This window comes from Cydia strobilella, chromosome 17 (assembly GCF_947568885.1).
Source record: "Cydia strobilella chromosome 17, ilCydStro3.1, whole genome shotgun sequence".
In the NCBI taxonomy this organism is placed as follows: domain Eukaryota; kingdom Metazoa; phylum Arthropoda; class Insecta; order Lepidoptera; family Tortricidae; genus Cydia; species Cydia strobilella.
The window spans coordinates 8,631,143-8,656,199 of NC_086057.1; the positions used below are offsets into that span (position 1 = coordinate 8,631,143).

Here is a 25,057-nt window from a genome sequence, read left to right on the forward strand (position 1 = left end):
TTTCTAATCCAGTTTCTTGGTGCTCTATGCGCTTAAGTCATTTTTATTCCCACCCGTATTCAAATTCTACAATGACTTAATGCAAGGCGCTTTAGAGGTCCTTTTGCTATGGAGAGACATAATAACCTACTTAAGGTGCAATCGTAGCTCAGAGCAAAAACTTTAGCTTTACATTCATCCTAAACAAGTATAATATTGCGTTTAATATAGCTCTTATTTATCAAGTCATTTCAGCTTAGTGCACCATAACTTAGTGCTTGACAGCTAAATGTATTCCTGACAACTCAATGTGGTTTCTGTCGATATTAGAAGTATATTCTTTGACCAGATTTATTTTGCTGCCACTGAAACATTTGAGTTGAAATTACACCGTAGTTTGGACGGGGCACAGATAATTCAGAATGTAACACGTTGATCTGTGACGTTTACTTTAAAATGTTTGAAAAGAGAGCGTCAATTCTAAAACAAAAATTTGTCGTATTGTTATTGCAATTACAAGTTTAGAGTTGATGGCTGAATGATTTTTAGGGTTCCATACCCAAAGGCTAAAAACGGGACCCTATTAATAAGACTCCGCTGTCCGTCTGTCCGTCCGTCTGTCCGTCCGTCTGTCCGTCTGTCCGTCTGTCTGTCTGTCACCAAGCTGTATCTCATGAACCGTGATGCCGCTATAACAACAAATACTAAAAACAGAATAATATAAATATTTAAATGGGGCTCCCATACAACAAACGTGATTTTTTTTGCTGTTTTTTTCCGTAATGGTACGGAACCTTCGTGCGCGAGTCCGACTCGCACTTGGCCGGTTTTTTAAAGTCGCTTAACAAATGTTGGTCCGTATGAGGTGTACAGCCTATAGTTTAATTTTTTGCTCGTATTACAGGCCACACCCGCTACCGTTGAATTTAATGCTAAGTTATCAAACGTCATCATGCCAAATATCGACTTCTTAGCTTTATCAGACCTGCTAGCACGAGTTGCGTTCTCGCCCGCGACTCCAGATACATCTAGCGCGACTTTGTATGGACTCCCGTGCGAGAACGCAATTCATGCTAGCCGGTCAGAAGTGTTAAAAGAATAGCGCCACGTACTCGACACTTTACTGGAATGTCCCTTGAAACGAAAATAGATTAGGTAAAATTTGATTAACAAACCGAATAAAGCCCATGAACATATATTATGGATTTGGTCAAACCAGTAAATACGGCGGACATAGTTTAGACATGTTTAGTTAGACAGGTCTGACTGGTAATGTTTCCTGGAATCTTAATTGAAAGCTGAATGATTTGTGGAAATATATCAGTTGGAAGTTTACTTTGTGAATGCTTATATACAAAAGAAACATTCCAAATGAAACGACGGAAAATTAAGTCGGTAGATGTGTATAATTTGAATACAGGTGCCATTTTATTTCTCTTTTTATGAAAATATTTCGATGATATTCTGTCGACAATTTCAGGTCTTAGCAATGATTTGACCTTCTTGCTTGGAACCTTAGAGCTTGTTATGTCTTTGTGATATCACAAAGCCATAACAATACATATAAGCCATAACATATGCTTATTCTAAATTTTCTGCGAATACAAAATATTAGTGGCAAATCGATCGAAAGTTTTGCAAAAACCATTTTCTTCATTTTTGCAATAGGGTGCGTATGTGTAATATGTATGCATTAAAATGATTTATTTTGATATGAATCACTAGTCAAGGGCTATATAAATAATATAGTTAGGTAGGTACAGATAAAATAAGCTCATCTGAAAGTTTTGTACCTATCTTAATGTGTTCATGAAAAAAAACTTTACGGGACAGGCCTTAACAGTAATAATTCAACTTAAAACTGCTTATTTATGGTTTTAAATTGCGGTTTACAATCGAATAGCAGCAAAAGCCTATTGAATCAATTGATATACAATTTGAGCGTGCGGGAATAATGCCCGATGTTTATTGCTGTATCAGTTACGATTCGTAATGATGTCAATTCCGGGTTCTAATTATAATTACCGTGTTTAGTTTGACTTCTAGGATTTCCGCCCTGTTTAGTCTAGACAACGCATTCCATAATATGGAAAATATGCCTAATTTATGCGTTTTGGCGCCAGGTTATAAATAATGCTAACATGTCACACACCGTGAAAATATTTATGTCTTATTAAAAATTCGAAACGTCAGTTACTTTCGCGACGTTACTACTGATAAGTATGTTCGGAATACATGGTCGCTAGGAATGTTTTTGGATACTAATTGCACTCTATTTAATTATACGAACGGGTCTACCGCGATTTAATTTCATTGTTTTTACCTTAAATTCCGACGTTTTAGCTGAGTTGCACCAACTTTGATCACGGAAAGACTGACGCGTAGACCCGTTCATATAATTAAATAGGTGTTTAAAAGTATTCAAAACGCGAGAGTTTAAAGTGTTATAGTTGCACTCTGTTAGTGAAGACCAAATAAAATAAAAATCGTTTAAAATCGTTTCATAGCTCGGAAAACTGTCTCGTTATAATTTGCGGATGTATTAAAAATACACGCTATATGCAAATTTTATTTTATGTGATTTTTAATTGAAACAGAAAAAATGAAAATATTTGCCTTGGTCGAGATTGGAACTCGCGTCAACTCAACTCGTATTTTCTTCAAAATTCAACTTCATCTTAATATTGACTCCATTTCTCAATGTTTAAAGAGACAGGTCTCATCAAAGGGTTCCGTGGCGGGCTAATATTTGGTAAAACTTTTGGGCAAACAATTGGACACCAAATAGTATTGGACATCCCGACGCCTCCGACTATTGGAGATCCATTTCCTGTTTGCCCAAGATAAGGGATGATGTTCAAACATGTCGAGGAATGTCCAACATGGGGGTTTGGACACCGTTCACGCGGATCATTTGAACAATTCCGTTTTTTATGTATTTGTTTACATTGAGTTGGAGGCAAGGTTGTAGTTGAGGGTGGCTTCGTGACGTTTTGTTGTATTTACAGTCTTGCTAGATCATCTAAATATTTTATAAGATTAGCAAGACTAGTAAACAATTTTTGGACAATCAATTACGTGAAATACGCCATTGCCCTATTTTATTCCGCTATCTAACATATGTAACTAATCACTTAATACACTCATACGAAATAATTTATAAATGTCATAATATAATGAATGATGTCAATTACCTAATTCATATTATTCATAGTGAGATATAAACATTACAATGGTTATATCATAATCACTTCTTCTTAGTCGTACACTCTTGACAGTGGTCGTGGTCATGTCACGGTTGATTTCTGCGCCACGATCTCTTGTGATCCGTCGCCATGTGGCTCTGTTTTTGGTGGAGCGGGAGCAATCGTTGACTGTATTTCCTGTGATGGACTTAATGAGGTCTGTCCATCGTGTTGGGGAGCGGTCACGAGATCTTTTGCCCTCGACTTTCCCTTGCACCACCAAGCTTTCCATGGAGTCCTCGTTACGAGTGATGTGTTCAAAGAATTCTAAGATTCGCAGTTGTACAGTCGACGATAATCTCTCTTTGATATTAAGTTCTTTCAGAATCGAAGAGGTATATCATATACAGGGTATTTTTCCCAAGTTTATATGGAGCCCTTTGTTACCTAGGTAAGTCAATCTAAATATATGAAATTTACGTATGTCGATAGAGTTAGACTAAGAAAAGTTTGCAACGAGTTTGATAGCACACGCAGAGCAAGTGTCATTTTAAATATGAAATTATGACGTATTAATAACACTTGCAATGCGTGTGCTATCAAAATCGTCGCAGACTTATCTAGGTCTAACTCTAGTTATGACATGATTAAATACCATATAAATTTTTATAAGAATTCTAAGATGTGAAAGTTTCTGACAGATTCCTTGTCTGATGATCCATTAATATAATATAATACATCAAATCTGAACAATAACTAAAGATAAATACATAATCGCGAACACATATCAAAAATCTTATTATTAAAAATCTGGTGATCCAATAATGATTGTAAATACGACCTCATATCGCTAAAAAGCCCGGGTTTTACCATAAAAGTAGGTACCGACACGCAAAAACTATTTATTGCGCAAATACATCTAAATAATCAGGCAGCTATCTGTATCATAATAATATATAGATAGGTACATGGTAATATTAATAGGCGGTTGTGAAATAGCAATTGTTTTGTACATTTATGTATAAATCATTATAATATCGATGTTCATAAAAACACACATGACACCTGTAATGACACTAATAACAGAGGTATGGTCACAATAGTGATATAATATGGAGCTTTTGTAGCTGAAACTTTTAAAGATATGATTGTATGAAAAAACTCTTAAATATTTGCTTATATTTTTTATCATATTTTCAATTTTTTTTTCAATAAAAATAGTAGAGTTAGACCAAGAAAAGTCTGCAACGATTTTGATAGCACACGCAGTACAAGTGTTATTTTAAACGTCAAACTTTTTTTAATGATATAGGAGGCAAACGAGCAGACGGATCACCTGATGGTAAACAATTACCGCCGCCCATGGACACCCGCAACACCGCGGCGCGGGTTGTAAGTGCGTTCTATGAAATTATGACATATAAATCACACTTCCTATTTGAGACTTATCTGGGTCTTACCTAGTTCATCTGAAAAACATACCTACTAAATCGACGAGTAAATCTATACATATACTGATACCGTGGGTGTGTCTATAATAATCGCATACCAAAAAAGATTAAAGAAATTAATATTTATCAATTGCCTATCTTAGACGCTGTCGCGTAATTTTTTATCACATTTTATGAATACCAATAAAAATATGTATATTTATTATTACGGAAAAATATCATAAATGCTTTTTATATTGCTCATTTGATAATCGCAAACGTTAAACTAATGTATCTTTTAACCGTTAAATTGGCCACGGGACACAACACAATTAGACCGTTTTTGCATATTTATCTGAAGGCGGTTCCCTGAGCCAGAAGGCGAAAAATCTCTTTATATGATTATGTTTTTCTACGAGGCGTTGATATTCGTAGGCGTGGAAAAATTATATGTAGTTCTTCACTATATTATCTTTAACAACATAGCTTCCGATACACGAATTATGACACTTCGCTCGATACAATTAATTCCCAAAGTCACCTCTAACTCGGACTTTTAATCCTACTTTACTCGGTTATTTATTATGTGATACTATAAACAAAAAAAGAAGAAAAAACAATCTTAACATAAATAGTAATTTCATAACTTTAGAATTTCGATTTTGTAAGGTAACGTTTTTAAAATAAATAAAAACTGACAAAATTCGATCAAAATTGACACTTGGCGCGTATGTTCTTTCCCGTTCTTTCTTGCGAAATGTGACAAAGACAGCGGAAAACCGATGGAACGGCCTGAAGCAGAATCAATAGCACTCTTGAGGTCTAGAGAGGTCTGAACTTACCTACCTTCCACGTTTTTTTAACAATTTAGGGTTAATCTGTGAATATACTGTATGTCGGTATTTTTTTTTTCTGCAGAAGTGTAATGAAATAAGTATAAAATGCTGTGGTTTAGTAATTTCTGGTGAAATCAACTTGAAAGCTATACGTTCAAAGAAATGTACTCGAATTTAATAGCAACAAATAATTCCTTATCAACACCCTGGTTTAATTAAATAACACTTGCAATGAAAAAAAAAGCCAAATTAGCTGAGAGCTGGCCAACGCTAAGGGTTATGTAATATGTTTGACGCCTCGCTAATACTAGTTAAATATCTATATTATATTTTACGATTTAGCTTAGGGGAGACCGAGGTTGCTAGTTCAAGTTACTAGCTAACAAACGCGCACTGTTGCGAGCTCGTAGACAGTTAATAGGTTCAAAAAAATCGTCAATGTCACAACTCTCCTCTGTAACAAGTCACCTCGGTCTCCCCTACTCTATAATTGCAAATTTAATTGTAAACGTACATTGAAAAATAAAGCACATTGATATTAGCTGATGCATTAAATACGCGAAACTTATTTAGGTTAGCTTATATTATATCTGACATGGCGACTGGTCTTTCTTAGCCCATACCTAACATAACTCATTAATCAACCACTATATATTATTTATATAGCTAAAATCAACATAACACAACTTTATGGGCGTTCTCGTCTGTTATGAAATCAATTTTTCCGCCAATACCGTTCGGTTTATGCAAATTTTATGCATAAGATGGTCGAAGCATGTTCATAGATACAAGGTTTCATAATACTACTACTACTAGACAGATAATTTGTTAGAAGAGCTATGCATGTTGAATGTAAGTACGTATTTGGTATTGCGCAGTAAATTGTATAAATAATATTTTTTTAATAATAAATATGAAAAGCATTAAATGTAACATCGGTTTGGTCCATTTTTATACGTCCGTTCCGTACCCGAAGTGTGCCAATGCTAAGCCTACTGTATACTCTATACTTAGGTATATGTCAGACGTTTTTAAAAGGATTGTTAACTGCGATAGGAAGGTGGTTGAAATTTTAATATAATAAGCACCATAAGAGTGGATCAATTATAGAGTGGATAAATGCCTATAGTTATTGGTTCCCGATTCGCACCATATGGGTATGTTTAAAATAAAGTCTGAAAAGCGGTATTAATTTTTTGTGACTTTTTTAAACGGTAAAGTTTAATTATAATTAGTTTATTATTTCTTTGTTAATCTGTCCTTTCAAGGTTTGTGTTTTTAGTATGAGGCATTTCCAGTTATTTGAAGAAAAGGATTGGGTTTGAGTATGTAAGAAGTTCTCTTATCATTCAGGCTCTCTGTATAAAAATGTTCCTATGAGCAAGACCGCATTTCACTTGGCCGAGTCATTCGACTCGTCATATCTTTCGTAAAATTAAGCTTTAAGCATTTCAAGTTATTTAAAATTACGTGAAATTTTCAATCGTTTCATGATTTTAATCACAAGACACTTATTAACAATATTAAAATGATCCGGAGTCAATATATAAAAAAAAAAACACCACCAAATACGTAGGTAACAAATAGTTTTTCTGTAGTTAAAGCTGGTCGGTTGAAGTGTCGATTACTAGCTATTATTTAGTCGTAAATCTGTTAATCTTCGGTGTATCGAATGCACCGATTTTAGATTATATGAATAAAATGTTGACCTTTAGGAAATATACTCGCGTATATATTTTTTTACCACGCCAGCTGGGAAAGGCTCTCTTGATTGTTCAAAAACTGATATGAAAGTTGCATTTTATCCACATGTGAGGCAAAGTAATCAAATGCAAATCTTGACTTGTTTTCTTATGTTTTCTGGTAGACATGACTTTTAAAGATGATTTTGAATCATAAATATTTAATAAAATGAATTTTGAATCGATTTGCTTTGATTTTGTTTGATATTTTATTAGTATTTTCTTTGTATTGGTGTGGTGAGAAATTTTGTGTTTCACTCGGTGGCAAAATTTGTTTAACCCTCGTGCCTTGAAACCCTCACAACGCTAAAGATTCCATTAATCGAACCACTGGCTACGTTCGTGGTTCAATTTTGGAATCTTTCGCTTGCCCGGGTATCAATAGAGGTAAAACAAAAACTTTGCCCCCTTGTAAAACAAATAACTATTATAGTCTCATAGATTTATGCACAAGAGTAAGCGCAAAATTAAGGAGACATATAATGTACCTATATGAAAAAATATGTGTTGTTTTTGTTAGAAACCAATTATTATGGCCATTTTACAAGTGGTTGTAAGTTAATGTGTTTTTAATAATTCGTAAAATTTTAGGTTTTTACCACTTAGGATCATGAGCACTAGGTATTCATTCTACTAGGGGAATAGAAGTGTCCCAATTGTTTTCAACATTTAAATACGTAGGACATAAAATCGACAGCGCTCATGACACTGGAAAAACCTAAATTTTCGCGAAGTTTTGAAAACACATGCCGATCGTTGAATGGCATTAAAACGCCCATGGGCAATGGCCCATGGTGTCCTTTAAGATGAGACGTGATCGATGGTAGAAAAATACAGCGCAACTTTAAAAAAAAAAAAAAAAATCACTTTTGCTTTTGCACCAATAACTTTTGCTGATGATGATTCATGTTAATCGTAGGTATTACTTAAGTGCAAATTGACAACAGCATAGAATGACGTAAAAGCCATCAACTGTATCCGTGATGATGACGTACGATTTTTAGTTACATTAAAATGCACGATAAGTACTTAATTTGGAAACAAGATTCAAAAACGTATTTTACAAGTCTTAAGTGTTTTATTCTACAAGCAATTTGACTACTCCGAAAACTATGACTGTAATGAAGAATAGTTATAATCTATTCTTCTCAAACCCGATTATTTTAAGACTTTGGTGTTTTTCTGCATAAAGAACAATAAGTGACCATGAACTTTCAGGCTGTTTCAGTCCCGTAAATATACCTACTATATTGAAATGAGCATTACCGTAAATAATTAAATATATTATATTTCAGTTTATAGTACCTACTAACCTTGATAACGAAAATTTTAAAAGAAAGTAATGTTTATATTTAAGAAAACTAATACATTTACAATATATCCTTATGTTTACGATTTCTGGTTGGTAGCCGGTTACATGAAGTTAGCGTTGAATTATTATGCATATACAGTTTAGCATTGTAACTTACACAAGAGCTATAGTTTCATTCCCCTCTACGATGCGATTGTTACACATTGTTAGGTGTATGTTATGTTAACAGAGTTCCATTTCGTGATACTTTACGATCTATTGAAATACAATATCAAAGTTTCATTACGTTTCTAACGCTGCGGTTCATTTAGACCGTAGAACGTTTACTATATTATAACTAATATATCAAGGAATGAACAACTGTAAACAACCATAAATTTTGTAGCCATGAAACATAAATTAATCCAAATATTATGAGCAAGCAATATTGATATATTGACTCTAAAATTTAATTAAGACGTTTAGAAAATATTATTCCACTCACCATTTTAATTGCCATGAGCAAAATTAAACTTGTCCAAGGTCTTGAATAAATCATACATAAAACTTGAGGTCAACACTTCCGTTCATTTGAAAAAATATATATTAACCACTCGCGTGCCCTCTTAACGTCCGTTTTGACATATTTTATTCACTTATCAATTAACTTAAAAAGTTTACAGCCACTGTTAAGAAAAAGTTTGTTAAATTTCAGAATTTCATTTTTAAATTTTCAGTCCCGGCACGCGGCTACAGCTGTCAGCGTAGCGAAAGTTTTTCTAAGACGACTAGCGTAGGCCACGGCGCGTAGCATACTGCCACGATGGTCTGGGCCGGAGGAATAAGATGTAGACGATTTGACCGGCCTTATTGGAATTGGAAATGCCACCGGTGAGCACCGCCGCGCCAATACGAGTCTGATAAAAATGTTTCCGGATCATCATCCGATTGTTGTCGTCATGTTGGTCAAACCGTTTTAGAACATTAAAATGGCGTTAACGTTTTTAGTGTTATTGTGTCTCAGTCAGTAGGTTAATAGATATTGATTTACTCTTCTTTTTCTTTGCAATAATTATAAGTGAATACATGAAGTAGTATTCTTTTACTTAATAAAATTCATTTGGATTTGATTTGTAATGTTTTATAGTTTATATTATTATAGTAATTGTTGTGATCAATTTTGTGTTTCACTCGGCGTCAAAGGTGTTAAACAAATTTGCCATCCCTTGAATCCCTCGCAACGCCTAAGATACCACTTTTCGAACCATGGTTACTACGTGGTTACATTTTTTGCCCTCTTGTACTCGTAAAACTAATATCACTGATAACCAAATATCAAGACCTGAGCAGGTCATCGGGATTTCTTTAAAGTCCGTAACTAAAGTAAAATGTATTTAAATTCGAAGGTACGAGAACAGTCAACCAAGAGAATTGTTGAGCAAACTTGTGTAATTATTTTGAAATTAAAACTTAAGGAATCTAAAGAGAGATTTTAATTTTTCTACGGCTAAGTACGAACTATTCTTAATTATTTTAAATGTTAATGAGTTATACGGGGAAGCAGTTTTCCTAATGTGCTGTACAGTGATAACGTCTTTTTTTCTGTACGTCAGCGCTCAAGAATGCAGATTAGATGTCAAACAACGTTGAATGACTTTTTATTGACATCATCAATTCAATTATTCAGACTGTGAGCTATGACGTTCTGAGTCCTATGTAGGTATTTGCAAGTACTAGCTGAATCATAAGGAATTTTATTATAGAAAACACATATTCTATACGCATATAATATTTTCCGGGTATGAACAATTTTCAAATAAAAACCTAGATTTATTTGGACAATGAACTTGGAAACCTTAAGGTGTAGGTACTGTAGAAGTCCGGTGACTCGTGCTGTAATAGGTACAGTTATTTGCAATAATATGTTACTCTTCGAAGGTCGCATAAATATGTGACACACTCTTATGGCTCTACGAATAAGATCGTGCCAGATATTTTTGCGGCCTACGTTGTGTAACATATTATTGCAGGTGACTGCATAGTTTATTAAATGTCATAGAAATGTGTGTGCTCGAAGTAGAAACTAACGAAAGGTTGCCAAAAAAAAATAAACCTCACATTTTTGTATAAATAAGAAGTGAAATTAAAATTTTAAGTATACATGGTCTTTTTATATCTTGTTTTTTTTTCCGCATCCTGTACTTAATTAAAAGTATATTTTCAAGGCACCGAGCTCATAACTTAATGTTTTTAATTGTTTGAAAAACAGTTGAATTTAAGGGGCCCACTGACTATCAGTCCGCCGGACGATATCGGCCTGTCAGTTAGAACAAAAATTTGACAGTTCCGAACAACTGACAGGCCGATATCGTCCGGCGGACTGATAGTCAGTGGGCCCCTTTAGCCAGCGAAAACGAAACTTGCTTTCTGGGTAAAACAAAGTTTATTCAAACGGATTGATCTCGGGTACACGGTGTAAGTTTATACATTTTATATACTTAGATGCAAGTAAATATTATATCCTACATATTTGTACGTGCGATAAACATACACAGTAAACTCAGTCGTCACGTCACATTGACGTAATAATTGTGAAAATTATTGAGGAGTTGTATCATATCGAATGTACTACGATAATAGCTTTGTCTTTTAACACAAATCGATTGTCGCATTAACGGATTTGATATAAAAAAATTCCGGTACCGCATTATTCAGATTTCTATGCTAAATCACGTTTAGAGTAGGTAATCAACGAAAATGTAGGTACCTACATTGGTTTACGCTATACACGAGCGAGCCACGTGGGCGATCCAATGAAAATGTGTGTAGTTTATCTATGAGTACCGCGTTTAGGGGACTGTTTTTGAACTGGTTTTGATACGACCTTGACGATCGTTTTGGTGATTGCCGTGCATCACACGCATATTATGACTTTCACTTCATTGCGCATGCGCCATTCAGCGTCAGCGATCTTCAAAGTCGTACCTATCTAAATAAGATCAAAACGGTTACTAGTGGTTCAATCTGAATGGGGCTCCCGTACGCGCTTCAGAGCGGCGCGGCGTGCGGATTCGTATACAATGTGAAGAACGCCTGAAATGTGCCGCTGTGCCGACTTACCTATCGCTTAATAGCGATCACTTGCCGTTATCCAATTCCGTCTAGAACTTATTGCTAAATAAGTTTTAGACGAAATTTGACTCTCTCGACGAGTTTTTCAATGTTACTTTGGTGTGTGTCGATCCTTTTGTGAAATTCTTATTATTAAGTTTGACATATCTAGGTATAATAACTCAATGTTTTTAAGAAAAATAATAACTGCATCAATAAATTGCTATGATATTTAGATTAAGATAATATTTGTAAAACTTGGCAATTTAAAAGTGCTTGTTGCTAGGCCTATTTGAATAAAGAATATTTTGACTTTGACTATGACTTTACCACTTACGGTTGATTGATATGCGTGGTAGGACAGAACTGTGCAATTACACTAATAACAAATCAGAAACAAATCTGAAGAACGTTGACATTTAAGTATAAAATGATTAGTTCGGAGCTAAAGGCAAACCACTTGCACCGCGTTCCCTTATCAGTGTACAATTGTACATTGCTTGCGTTGCGTAGGTATAGGTTTTTTATACTCGTAACAAATATGATACGCAACGCAAGCAGCCAAGCAATGTACTACGCAAAGTGTCGGAGACGTGCTGCATATGTGCATGTGCAGACGCATACGGTGTGGCATGTCAGATTGACGTTGTTAACACACGTTCCCGTTCGCACACCGGAATGCGAAGACACCATCCAATGTGAAGGCTGTCTTAAGTCTAGGCATAAGTTACTCACCGCGAGCAGAGTGGTGAGGGCACTCGGCATGCGCATAGTAGCGGCGCGGGTCGGCGCCGGCCGTGTGTTCGCGGCGCCGGCCGGCCGCGCGGGCGCATCCGCCCGCCGGCCCGCCGCCGCTTACCGCGGCCGCCACGCGCTCATCGCCGTACTGAAAAAAAAAAACATCATTTTTAGTTTCTAAATATTAGTTTAACATTTTCATCACCAAAAATGTCAACTGACGCGCGCGGCTACATCTCAATATCAACCTACGTGCATTCATACAAAGTTCACAATGATGGGCAATGAACGATAGGCGAGGAGGTCAAAGGGCTATGAGTGAAGGACTCTAAAAATGTTAATACGATTGAAAAGGCAAATTTACAAATCTGTTACTGATATGTTACACAGCAATTACGTCCAAGTACGTCCTGTGGACACGACGAAAGTTAAGGGCTGTAGAGAGTATAAAGCCTAAATTTCTGATTAGGCAAACCTTTATCCGCATATGACGACCGGTCTGGCCTATAGTGGGTAGTGTGACCCTGCGTGTGAAGCCGATGGTCCTGGTTTCAAATCCCGCTAAGGGCATTTATTTGTGCGATGAACACAAATATTTGTTCCTGAGTCATGGGTGTGTTCTATGTATATAAGTATGTATTTATCTATATAAGCATGGTATAATAAAACAAGGTACTCTCTTCCGAGCCTACGTCATCGTGCTGTTAAAAGGTTCACGATGACGTAGGCTTGTGTCAGTCACGTGGTTCGCGAGTCTCGGAAGAGAGTACCAGGCGGAGTATATTATTATACCATGTATATAAGTATGTATATCGTCGCCTAACACTCATAGTACAAGCTTTGCTTAGTTTGGGGTTAGGTTGATCTGTGTAAGATGTCCCCTAATATTTATTTATAACTACTCCTTTCTATTACCCCATGTAATCAAATATGGTTCACACATGTTAAGTATTGTCACAGAATATATAATAGTACTATTAGTACTAGGTACAGCCCTAACAAAAGGCGACTACTACGCGCAAGGCGGCGCAAGCGCGTGCAGGGCGTCCGTTCCATAGCGGTGTGCGGCAATTACTATGACAAAACCTCAAAAATGAGGCGGCCGCAGATACTTGTAGGGACGCGACGAAATCGCAGAGTGAGACACGCCTGGTATTGTCCACAGAAGTGACTATTTTCGTTTTAAAATCTGTCTATCACCTGATATTATTTCGTAAAAAACATTGTGGACGGATGTCAACCGAGGAAAGATGTCGAAAAGTGAAATTATAAATAAAGGTGCCAACTTATAAATCTTATAGTATCTAAAGATTCTAACTAAATACATTGATAAGTAATAAGTATTTATCATACCAATACCTAATCTATACCAAATATCATGATGTGTTTCCAAGTTTAATAAAAGTCATGCTCCTGAAAAAGTAACGTACCTATATTGTGAATTCTTTTGAAAGTGACTAGTTGTGTGAGGTATGCGAGCTATAAAATTACGACAGGTGTAAGAGCGTGTTACACTGGGTCGTCTAAAGAATTCAGAAAAATTAAAGCTAAAATCTTGGCAATGTTTACTAAGGAATTAGAAATTGACTTTGCACTTAGTGTTTTCATGTCATAACCTTTTTTAAAATTCGGCTCATTCTGATAGCTGATATAATTAAATCATAGATTTTACACTAAAATATCCATGATGTAACTTATGCCTCTATAAAATTGACATAAATGAATCGAATGAGTAAAGTATTTAACGACATGATTATATTCAGGTTTATGGTCACTTGTATAATTAAAGATGCCATTGGTTTACGCTGGCGATTGTTCTACTCTCATAACCTGCCTGTTTAAGTTAAATCACATGGCAATGACAAGAAAAAAAGATGGCGACTAAATTTGGAATGCGCATGTGCAAAACCGACTAATAGAAAGTTAGCCACGCCCTTCTTGGTTTAATCGTAATACAAATTTGGGGACATGGTGATTGGTAGGATAGAGTGGGCGGAAATTGTAAATCTAGGTGGAGAGGCCTAAGGATAAAAAAAACCCACAAGTTGAAAAAACCGGCTAAGTGCGAGTCGGACTCGCGCACGAAGGGTTCCGTACCATTGCGCAAAAAACGGCAAAAAAATCAAGTTTGTTGTATAGGAGCCCCACTTAAATATTTATTTTATTCTGTTTTTAGTATTTGTTGTTATAGTGGCAATAGAAATACATCAACTGGGAAAATTTCAACTGGCACGGTTCATGACAGACGGACGGACGGACGGACGGACGAACAGCGGAGTCTTAGTAATAGGGTCCGGTTTTTACCCTTCGGGGACGGAACCCTAAAACGGGAAATGGACAAAAACAAATTATCGCATTAAGATTACCAAAATAATATAATGAGAATTTAAGGCGCATAACTATATACAAAATTGGCATTAATTAAATGATGTCGATATTCATGCAGGTAACAAAAAACATAAATATATATTAAAATGAATTGACCTAGCTTAAAATTATAACTCTAACCGTGTCAACTTTAATAAGTGCCTACCATGCAATTACTTGCTTAATGGAATTCTAATTTTATTTTATTACAGATTGCCCACTCATGTTCAAGTTTTATTGAGCGTATTGTGGGATTAAATCAATTTGTGCTAGATTTTCCTATAACGTTATTAGCATAAACCGCATCATGAATCTGCATCTGCGCTACTTAGCAAAGCATTATCTTTGCCAGCTTTTGTTTGTGCTATTACATCTTAATTGTCATGATTGATGAAAACAGTGTCGTTTTCATCTATTACGTTTACTTTATCTGTCATAATGAACATTATTTCATTTTCCTTATTAGGTTCGATGACATCACTGGCGCCGCTCACACCTACTGCTACGTCATTAACTGCGAAATTGTTACTTATCAATAAGATAATCGATTGTCTGGCGCCGGTTATCAGATAAATGTGAATATTTCATTCATGATTCAGATTATTTTTTATACATAACTGTAATGTCACTGACATAGGGATTTTTGCTACGATTTAGGGATCTGTTTGATTCTTGAGTCATGTTCCTAAGGATATCCTTGTTTGATTTCCGCTACTGATATTAAGTAAATGCATCATACTATTCCTACTGCTGAAAGTGACTCAGATTAGCTTAGTAGTTAAGGTCACATACATTTTGGGAATTTACTCAATGTCTTTCAAGATATGCGAAAAGAGTGATTTCAGATAACTTGTATTTTAATATTGTAAAAAAAATGGATTTTACATTAATCTCATCCAAAAAGGAACTTGCCAATAACTGCCAATAAGATATTTTTTTATTAACGAAAAGATAAAAAAAAACCTGCTCTAACCAACTGAGTTGCTGAAGCTTTAAATTAAAATTAGTTCACGCACGTTATTATTTAGCCGAACAGTTGAGCATTTCTATTCTATACTGATATGACATCGGAATGTTTCAAAAATTGCGAAACTTCCATATTGAAAAAATTCGGAAGCCTGGGGATCAAAATTTTCCGTTTCGAAAATGTAGGTTTCCTCAATTTCCTTTAATTTTTTCCTGAAACCGAGAACTTTTCCAACTTTTTTGAAATCTTCCGCAACTTGCATTGATTAATGTAACGCAGAAATTAATGCATTTACCTACCGAGGAGAAAAACGTCAAACGCTACAGTAAACATGCTACGTTGTTCTTCTAGGAGTGCCTGCTGATAGGTTTGGCCCTAAAGAGCCCAAGTGAGGCAATAAACAAATCAGGTCAGAGGATGTCTCCACCCCACCGACCGATTAGGTGCTAAATATAAGATTCACTCAAATTGATACTATATACGTCTTAAGACAAAAGTGGAGTACCCGCGCGAAATCGCCTTTCATACAAACGTAGTCCTCATTTTCCTTTCTGGATATTAACATTATTGAAAATATTTTGACACATTTTGTTCTTCATAAACCACAGCTATGCCTCTACGTTTGATTTTTTTCGTATTTTTAATTACTATAAGTGTAAGGGGCATTTAAAAATTTGTATGGAATCTTCGCACCTAATTTTTACAATAATCAATAAATCGCAATAAATTCCAACGTAGGGGCATAGGCATAGCTATGGTTAATATACTTGTACATCAAATTATGTTATAATTATAATATTTTCCATGATGTCAATATCCAGAGAGGAAAATGGGGACTACGTTTGTATGGAGAAGCAGCCGTCCCATATTTCCTCTTAAGGTCTACCTCTAATTGATGGTTGATGCGATACCATCCAACAAAAAAACCGGCCAAGTGCGAGTCGGACTCGCGCACGAAGGGTTCCGTACCATTAAGCAAAAAACGGCAAAAAATCACGTTTGTTGTATGGGAGCCCGACTCAAATACTTATTTTATTCTGTTTTTAGTATTTGTTGGTATAGCGGCAATAGAAATAAATCATTTGTTAAAATTTCAATTGTCTACCTATCACGGTTGATGAGGTACAGCCTGGTGACAGACGGACAGACAGACAGCGGAGTCTTAGTAATAGGGTCCCGTTTTTGCCCTTTGGGTACGGAACCCTAAAAATTAGTAGGTTTATACTAAAAACGCGTTTGCCACGAATGTAGAAAACGCTCGCTGGTCGATTCCAGGGGCCCAATTTTTGAATTTCGAGCAATCAATTTTGTCACGCGAAAATCTGTGGAAAACGGAGAAATGCTATTTTTGAAATACGAGCGATAGCAATTGGGCATCTAGTGGTATTGACCACTCGTTTTCAATTATATTAGTAGAATTTAAATACCTAGTAGCGGAGATAGTATTTTATTTTATTTTATTAAAAAAGTCAGTATTGAAGGGAGCCACCCGAAATCGAGCGCTCGAAATTCAAAAATCTACCCCAAGCCCTGGGAGAAGTACTTTTGTAAATAAGTTTCCTAGTTTATAATATAATAAGTATATTGTATAGGTATATAAGTACAACAAATATTAAATAACTTTATAAATAACAAACACGATAATCGAACACGCAATCGGAGGTGCGAAATTTTTAGTGTTCGGGAACTACTGAATAGGCAATAAAGTTTGGTGAATTAGTAATTATTTGCGTAGTGACACGTTCGCACTGTAGTGATGTCACTATGTTACAGTTCAAAAACAAATATATAAAATACCGGATATGGGGCAGGATATAGATTTTCTGTTTTCTTTGTGTTACGTAACCAATAGTATCGAATAATAAATCAATCTAGGTATTAGACTCGAGCGTCGCACTCGGATATTTTTTTGATTTAAGTTTACCGCGAAGTAATGGATCAAAAGTCACAGTGTACCTACTTCAGAAAATAACCTCAAAATCACGAAATTTATCTCAACGGATTTTTTAAAAACTTGGTAAAATATAATATAATATTTATTGTCTTTATATTACAGTCGGTGTAGCGGTGGTGGCCTAGCGGTAAGAGGGGTTCGAAACCCGGCTCATACCAATGAGTTTTTCGGAACTTATGTACGAAATATCCTTTGATATTTACCAGTCGCTTTTCGGTGAAGGAAAACATCGTGAGGAAACCGGACTAATCCCAATAATAAGGTCTAGTTTACCGTCGTAAAAACTAGTGCCTACGCCAATTCTCGGGATTAGTTGCCAAGCGGACCCCAGGCTCCCATGAGCTGTGGCAAAAAGCCGGGACAACGAGAGAAAAATGATGTTATAGTTGGTATAATGCGTGATAAGAGAGGTGGCCTGGCTTTCATACATGAAACGGCAATCTCCTTTACATTCAAAGTAACACCTTTTCATTTCTCTTGAATGTAGCTAAAGTACGTATTTAAAACACCTTTCTGCACCTATTACAGCCATTAGTGATGTCTCTTGTGAATAATTTATGAGACAGATAAAATAATAATAATTGTCTACTCAATCCCGAGATAATGGTGACGTTAGATTTATAACTGTTAAAACATGCCAGTGACTTATTACTAATTACTGGACTACTGATTACTAATTAGATTAGTTCGACTCTCACACAAATGGAGAAGGCAACTGTCAAAATATTTTTGTCAACGATGCTCTTTGAAAAAACTATCTAACGACGGAAAGCAGTTATTGTTTATTTCTACGAAAACGAATCGATCCAACTAGGGAACAAATCAAATTATTTTATGAAATATTCTTTTTTATTTCAGGTTATAAAACGATATATATAGTTAAGTGACATATCTCATTTAATCATTTACCCCTGCTACAACAATTTTCATGATAAATTAAATTGCGTCGCCATTGAATCGTTCAGCTCATTTTGTCAAGGAGACAGTGACATTGTCGGGGTTACCCGTTGCTGCAAGGATCGCTGCTGCAGTCATAATCCGAATGTAGCCTTTATACGCACAAATTGAATTGAATTTAGTTATTAGTTATCAGATAAATATTTCGACGAGTTTTGACGGATATTCGTGTATTGGTATCCGATGTGGCTAGGACATGTATGAAAAAACGTGTGACATGAAAAATTAAGTCCAAGTAGAGGTACTAGGTTAGTGATATGGGTACACCCATATCACTAACAGGGATAGTGGGGCGTTAAGTGAGTCATCCCTAAACAGTAATGCACACTTACAATTATTACTTACATTAAATATATCCTTTGCCCATGCACATGAAGATCCTAATAATCCCCAACCGACAACGGTCTTAAAACCAATTAACAATAAATAACGCCTAACTACTGTCCTTACACGTTAAATAATGAGTCTACGATATTGACAACAACCATACATTCAATTAATAATTTGAACCTTAATTACATTGGCGTTAGTAAAGTACCTATCTAATTGCAAAAGCACTGTGTAAATGAGATACGACTTTACTGGGATTCACATAATTTGAATTAATTAAATTATGGAATTGATACTGAATACTGCATCCTGATTGGGCCGTTTCACAGTTGACGTGTATCCTGTCTGACAAGCTGATTTATGATTGGTCGGTTCCTTGCAGTGTTAATGTAAATAATCGTTATTTATACGTGTTATTCAAATGTAGCTCTTAATTAAATGTGTTTAAGAACTTTGTTGTGGATAAAATAATATTATGGACTTTATATTCATCATGAAGACGATATAAATCAAAATGTTACATCTGTTAGTTGTTTAGTATGACTGACATTGTATTGGCGTCAGAATAATGATTAAGTCTGCAAAATCACTAGGTAATGCCGTGATTTTATCAAGCAATAAATAGTAAGGGATTGATTGAATTGAATTGAAAATAGCATTTTAATAACAACCTTATAAATTACATTTTATCTTAATACTACTTAAATAACTATAAAGAAATTTTGGTTTATGAAAGTAAGTGTAAATAATAATGTTTATATTAGACACCGGTTTTTTGGTTGTCTTGCTGTCCGGCATAGGCCTCCCCTTAGGCCTCTTCTCCACAACGATCGCTCCATTGCTAACCTTGTCCAACCGATATATTCAGTTGTCAAAATTTCATTGAAGAGGTCCGTTGTTATGTTTAAAATAGTTTCAGCACTCAAATTAAAAGTTCATTAGAAATGTTATCCTAACCTGGTGTTTTCCCTCTCTTTTGTGATTTTATGGCTTTGACAACTTCGTCTCTTAGTATATTCATAGAGTAACTTATACTAGAGCGGTACTGTCATAGTAAATTTTGTAACCCCAGTAAATTCACTGCCATCTATCGACACACTTTAAAACTAAAAATGAAGATTTATAAAAATACCATAAAATGTATTTAAATATGGATAAATGATTTTTTTTATTTGCATTAATTATTTTTATATGATTCTGACCCAGTTTTTTCACTGATATGCGTTAAAATTATAAATAATAAACGAAACCGTCAACGCCCTCTATACGAGAGTAGGCCAAAACTAGTGGCGCCCTCTGATCGAGAATCAAATTTTCGTGATTTTCGAGGCACGTTTTTTCCTTAGACTGTATCCATCTATTACGGAGTTATATCTATCTTTGGTATATTCGACTGGCTCTTCTTCGGTAATTATAATTGTCTTGTTACTTGTAGTTGGTGCGATTCGGTCGTCATTATAAAGATCACAATAGAAACGCCGTGGTTAGTATTTCGTTTCTTTTAGATATATGTTTTTTCGTTTTATGATGTGCTATGTTAATAATCCAACCTGTATTTCCTTGAAGTTCTTTCCACGCCCTCTTTATTTCGCTTGATTTTATTTTTTGGAATTGTATTGATTTGGTTCTTATTTTATGCTGATCTTTTCTTATTTCTATATTTATTTCTTTGCTTATTTTAGTTATATTTATTTTATTACATTCCGGTTTTCAAATAAGAGCGCTCTGTGTTTTATTAGTTTCCTTGCTTCAGGTCCCAATCTATCTGTAATTGGTTTATCTCTTTCTAGTTTTTTATTGATTTATTTTATTTGTTCTAAGTGATTGATTGAACCTACAATAAAAACGAATGAAGTAAGTAAACGAAAATAAATAGAAGTGGGTAAAAACATAATAAAACACAGTCATGATTGCTTCGTTCGTAGGGTGCCCAGGAGGCTGACCGCATTGCCCCTCTGGATAGCAATGCAAGCAAGTAAATAATATAGAATTACACATTTTATGTTACAGGAAAAAGCCTAGTAGTTAGAAAGTAAAGTTATTAAGAGGTAAATGTGATAATTATGTTAATTTAAATACAATATTCGTCTATATTACTGGAACTGATGCTTTTCCTACGTCCTCACACGTAAATAGAAATGCATAGAAACTGGCACATAATATTTAAGGTAAGTAAGTTCGTGTTCTTCTCTCACTCTTACTGAGCGTAGGCGTGAACGAGACGGAAGCGCGTGCCCGGGAGCGCGGGTATCATGATTTTTATTTGTATTTTGTTGTTTCAAAAATTAAAAAATTGCTAATTTTTAGAAATAATGTTCAAATGTTTAGCTTTTGTGCAAAATTTATTATAATTTTTAAAGTGCATTTTAGACCTATGATCGTGATTTTTTTCTATTGAGTGAAAGTCAAAAACTCAGAATTCGAATCGCTGAAGTATGTACCTAGAGAAAGGCCTCAAGATTGCTAATTTTTATGGCAGCCGTATTGTGATCCAAAAAAGCGCTACGACTTTTTTAAATGCGTTTTCTGAACCTACTGCACCTTAAGGAAACTACACTTTATAATAAGGACCGATTGTTATTTCGTTGTATGCAAATTTCCGTCGAGCTAGCTACGAAATTACCACACGTTTTCGTAACTCAGAGGAAAAACTGAGTACCTACAGCACAGCGAACTCTATACAACCAGCAATTTTTTTCAAATTCTTAAACTTTTACAGAATTAAATTCGGCCCAAGAATGTGATATCTACTTAAGTATATTACTTAATACAAGATTTATATTTATTAAATAAAGTATCTACAAAATGAAACCAATTCAATTAAACGTCGAGAAGTTAAATTGGAAATCCGGATTAATGAGAAAATTAAATTGAATTCGTCGCCATCGAAACCAATTAGGCCAATTTAGAATTAGTTAGAGTTGATTTAGTAACCAAGCTCTATCAATTACTGGCACAACGTAGAGCGTTTACAAATGTTAAGATAATACGCAAATCAGTGTCTAGGATAGAGACGAGGTGTTGGTTTCACTCTATTATTTAAAATTAGGTGATATTGTGGGTAAAGGTCCCATTCGAATTCACACTACAATACTGCTGCAATAATGCTGCCGACTGCATTACTTCAGGAAACGTCAAAATACGTCATTTTATTGCGACATTTGTATTTAATTTGATCCTTCCTGCAATAAATTAATGCAGTTAGCAACATTACTGCAGCAATATTAACCATTTAATATTTTTTTTATATTTAAGTCCTATAACGGTGTTGGTTAGAAACATAACATTTTAAATAGCAAAATACGTAAATAACGTACACGCGCTGCATTTACATCGTGTCTAAATACTCGTATGTCTTGCAACAGTTAAAAGTAATATTATAAATTCAATTTCCATTTCCAGAATATTTCTAGATACCAGAATAAGTGTTAATCTACGCACTGTGATTTTAAGCGTGCGGTCACATCACGAAATTTATGCACTTTCGCATGCGTGGGTATTATAATGCACAGTAGCAGTTAACGAGGTGGTTTGTTAGTGCACTCGTTTGTTAAGTCTGTCTTGGCCTAATATGGAGCGTGCGTCTAGACTAATCATACGCATTGGGGCTATGTAACGCGGGTCGCGAAAGATTTTAACAAACAAACAAACAAATTATTTATTCGTCGATCATAGGTGTACACAACATGATATTGCATATGATGGTAAAAAAGAAAAATTGTTCCACTATGTCGTACCCAAGGGCATACGAAATTCTGTTTGTTAGCTAATAGCAATTAGCATGCACCATGCACTAAATTAATATTTACAATCAGTGTGTATGTCAAACAAGATTGCTTAAAACGTTCGTTCACAGTATACAGAATATAATACTGAAATAATAACAGGAGGTGTATTCATATAGCAATTTCTTATGTTCTTATCAGCTGTTAAAAGTGTAATTTTTTCAACCAAAAATTATTCAATAAATCACTATCTAATAGATCTCCAGGCTTGTATGTTCTGAGATTCGATCAGATATTTTTTTATTAAGATTTAAGATTCACAAGAACCATACAATCGAAGTTACGCTCTCATTTTAAATCAACATTCTGAAATAACATGGAATGAACTTCGTATTTAAGATTCAACTGTATTTTTTAACCAACTTCAAACAACTTCAAAAAAAGAGGAGGTTAATTTATTCTCTAAGTTACAAAACATGTCTTGCAATATGATAAAAAACCTATTTAAACATATCCATCAGTATAAAATCGGTATCAAATTATCGACTTGTATTACGAGGTTTTAAATAAATTGTACAAAATAATTTAGGATCCTATTCTTTATTTCTCTTTGATGTATCAGAATCGCATTCAGAACTTGACATTTACCTGGCTATGTAGCCATTTTCGGAAAAAAGTAGTCATGTCACTAGTTGTCAATAAAATACATCATATTTGCTTCTGACTAAACATTGAGCTATTAATCATAAGAAGTAAATTGCAGGCAATGCAGGTGTCAACAGTTTTACCGAGACTACCGCGAGAGAAAAAACCGCAAAATGGCCTTGTTGTGCCAATGCAATAATTAAATGGGGTGCCATTATGATTTATCTGTTTACAACAAAAATGTTAATTTATAATAGGTACAACTTTTACTTTACTGTATATTATGCACGCACACCTACTTAGAAAAGTTTTTGTTATTGAAAGTTAAAATATTGGAGCCGAAATAATTTCTAATTGTGAAAAATATTCTGGACCCAAACCAGTCTTAGGGGTTGGGCATACAATAATAGTTATTTACGATACAAGTGCGGAAAAGAGGAAATTCGAAACGAGTGACGATAAATTAAAACACGAACGCAGGGAGTGTTTTAAATCGACACGAGTTGCAAATTACCTATTCGCACGTGTATCGTACCGTACAACGTACAGTACTTATGGCCCTTTAAACTTTCGACGTATGCACGAAAAGTACTCTTTTACGCACTAGTGCGAGAAAGTAGTACCATATGTACTGTAAATTAAATTACAAAACGTCCGGTGTCAAGTGACAAGTCCTGTATCGAGAAAGAAAAGACAGCTTTTTTGGACGTATCTCAAAGCAAAAACAGTGTGTCCCGTAAATAAAAACTTAATGAATAAGACCAGAAATTAACATTTTACATGGCAGCTGTTCAGAAGGATGTATTTTACTGTGTGAAGTGTGCAATAAAGAGTATTGCATTTAATTTTTTACATAGGTATTCGATGTTGGAATAAAGTGGATAGCTGCTTTAATACCTCAATGATATCCACGATTAAATCATGTGTAGTTAGCTTTTACAACTTTAACGAATGCCAGGACCCTCACCCGACCGTTAATGAGTAGATTAGTCAAGTCAAAACGCAATCAGCTAGCGAGCGCGGCGCCATCATACTGTAAAACTTGTGCGTATGTTTAACATAATATGCTATGATAACCACTGTAATTAATGGGTGTGAAAATTATGAATACGCAAGCAAAGTCACATTGTAATATGTAACAATATTATTAATAAATGAGTATGAGTATAGTTTTATGATTTTTATACTTATTATTAGTTTGCATACATTTTATTTCTAGGTTTAATCTTAAATATTGTTCATCTGTTAGTTGTGTTCGCGAATAAAGTTGTCAGTATGATAGGTGAGTAACACTTCTGTTAGTTCAATTAGATACCTACCTATACTGTTATATTTATATGGCTTTGCACAAAAAACTAACGACACAAGCTATGTATATTAAGAATCATACTTTATGATAAGATATAGGATATAATATTGTTTTTCTTTATATTATTCTCGAACTCCCCATATTGGCACACAAACCTCCATAAGGTTTTGCCTACGATGGGTCTTGTACTAGTTTAACAAACTGTAATTTGTTTCCTTATTCAATAAAAAAAAAGTTGTATAGAGAGTTACCTACTCGTGTGGCGCCTCGAAGCCTATTTAAAGCACTCATTATCGATGCAACAAGCCCTTACGTATCTTGATATCATAATCGTAATTGATCGTGGATTTAACGCTTGAATTACGTGATTATAATTATATCAAGTGTAGTAGTAGTGTAGCTATTGCAGGTTGCATACGCAATGTGGTTTTTCCCGCTCGAAACGCGATTCTATGGAGCCAAAAGAAAAGAAAAATGTTTGCATATCCGGA

At 34.9% G+C, this 25,057-nt stretch overlaps 1 protein-coding gene across 2 annotated transcripts in view; it reads right to left on the minus strand.

Annotated features, from left to right (window-relative positions):
* The window catches only part of LOC134748788 (uncharacterized), a 110,040-nt gene that overhangs the window by 13,153 nt on the left and 71,830 nt on the right, over nt 1-25,057 (minus strand). The window contains exon 3 of one of the 2 annotated variants that reach the window (XM_063683569.1): nt 12,310-12,460. In XM_063683569.1, coding sequence (XP_063539639.1) covers nt 12,310-12,345 — 36 coding nt within the window. In that variant the 5' untranslated portion in view covers nt 12,346-12,460. Of the gene's footprint in view, nt 1-8,968; nt 9,247-12,309; nt 12,461-25,057 lie in introns of those variants that run through there. The other variant, XM_063683568.1, reaches the window with a different exon arrangement.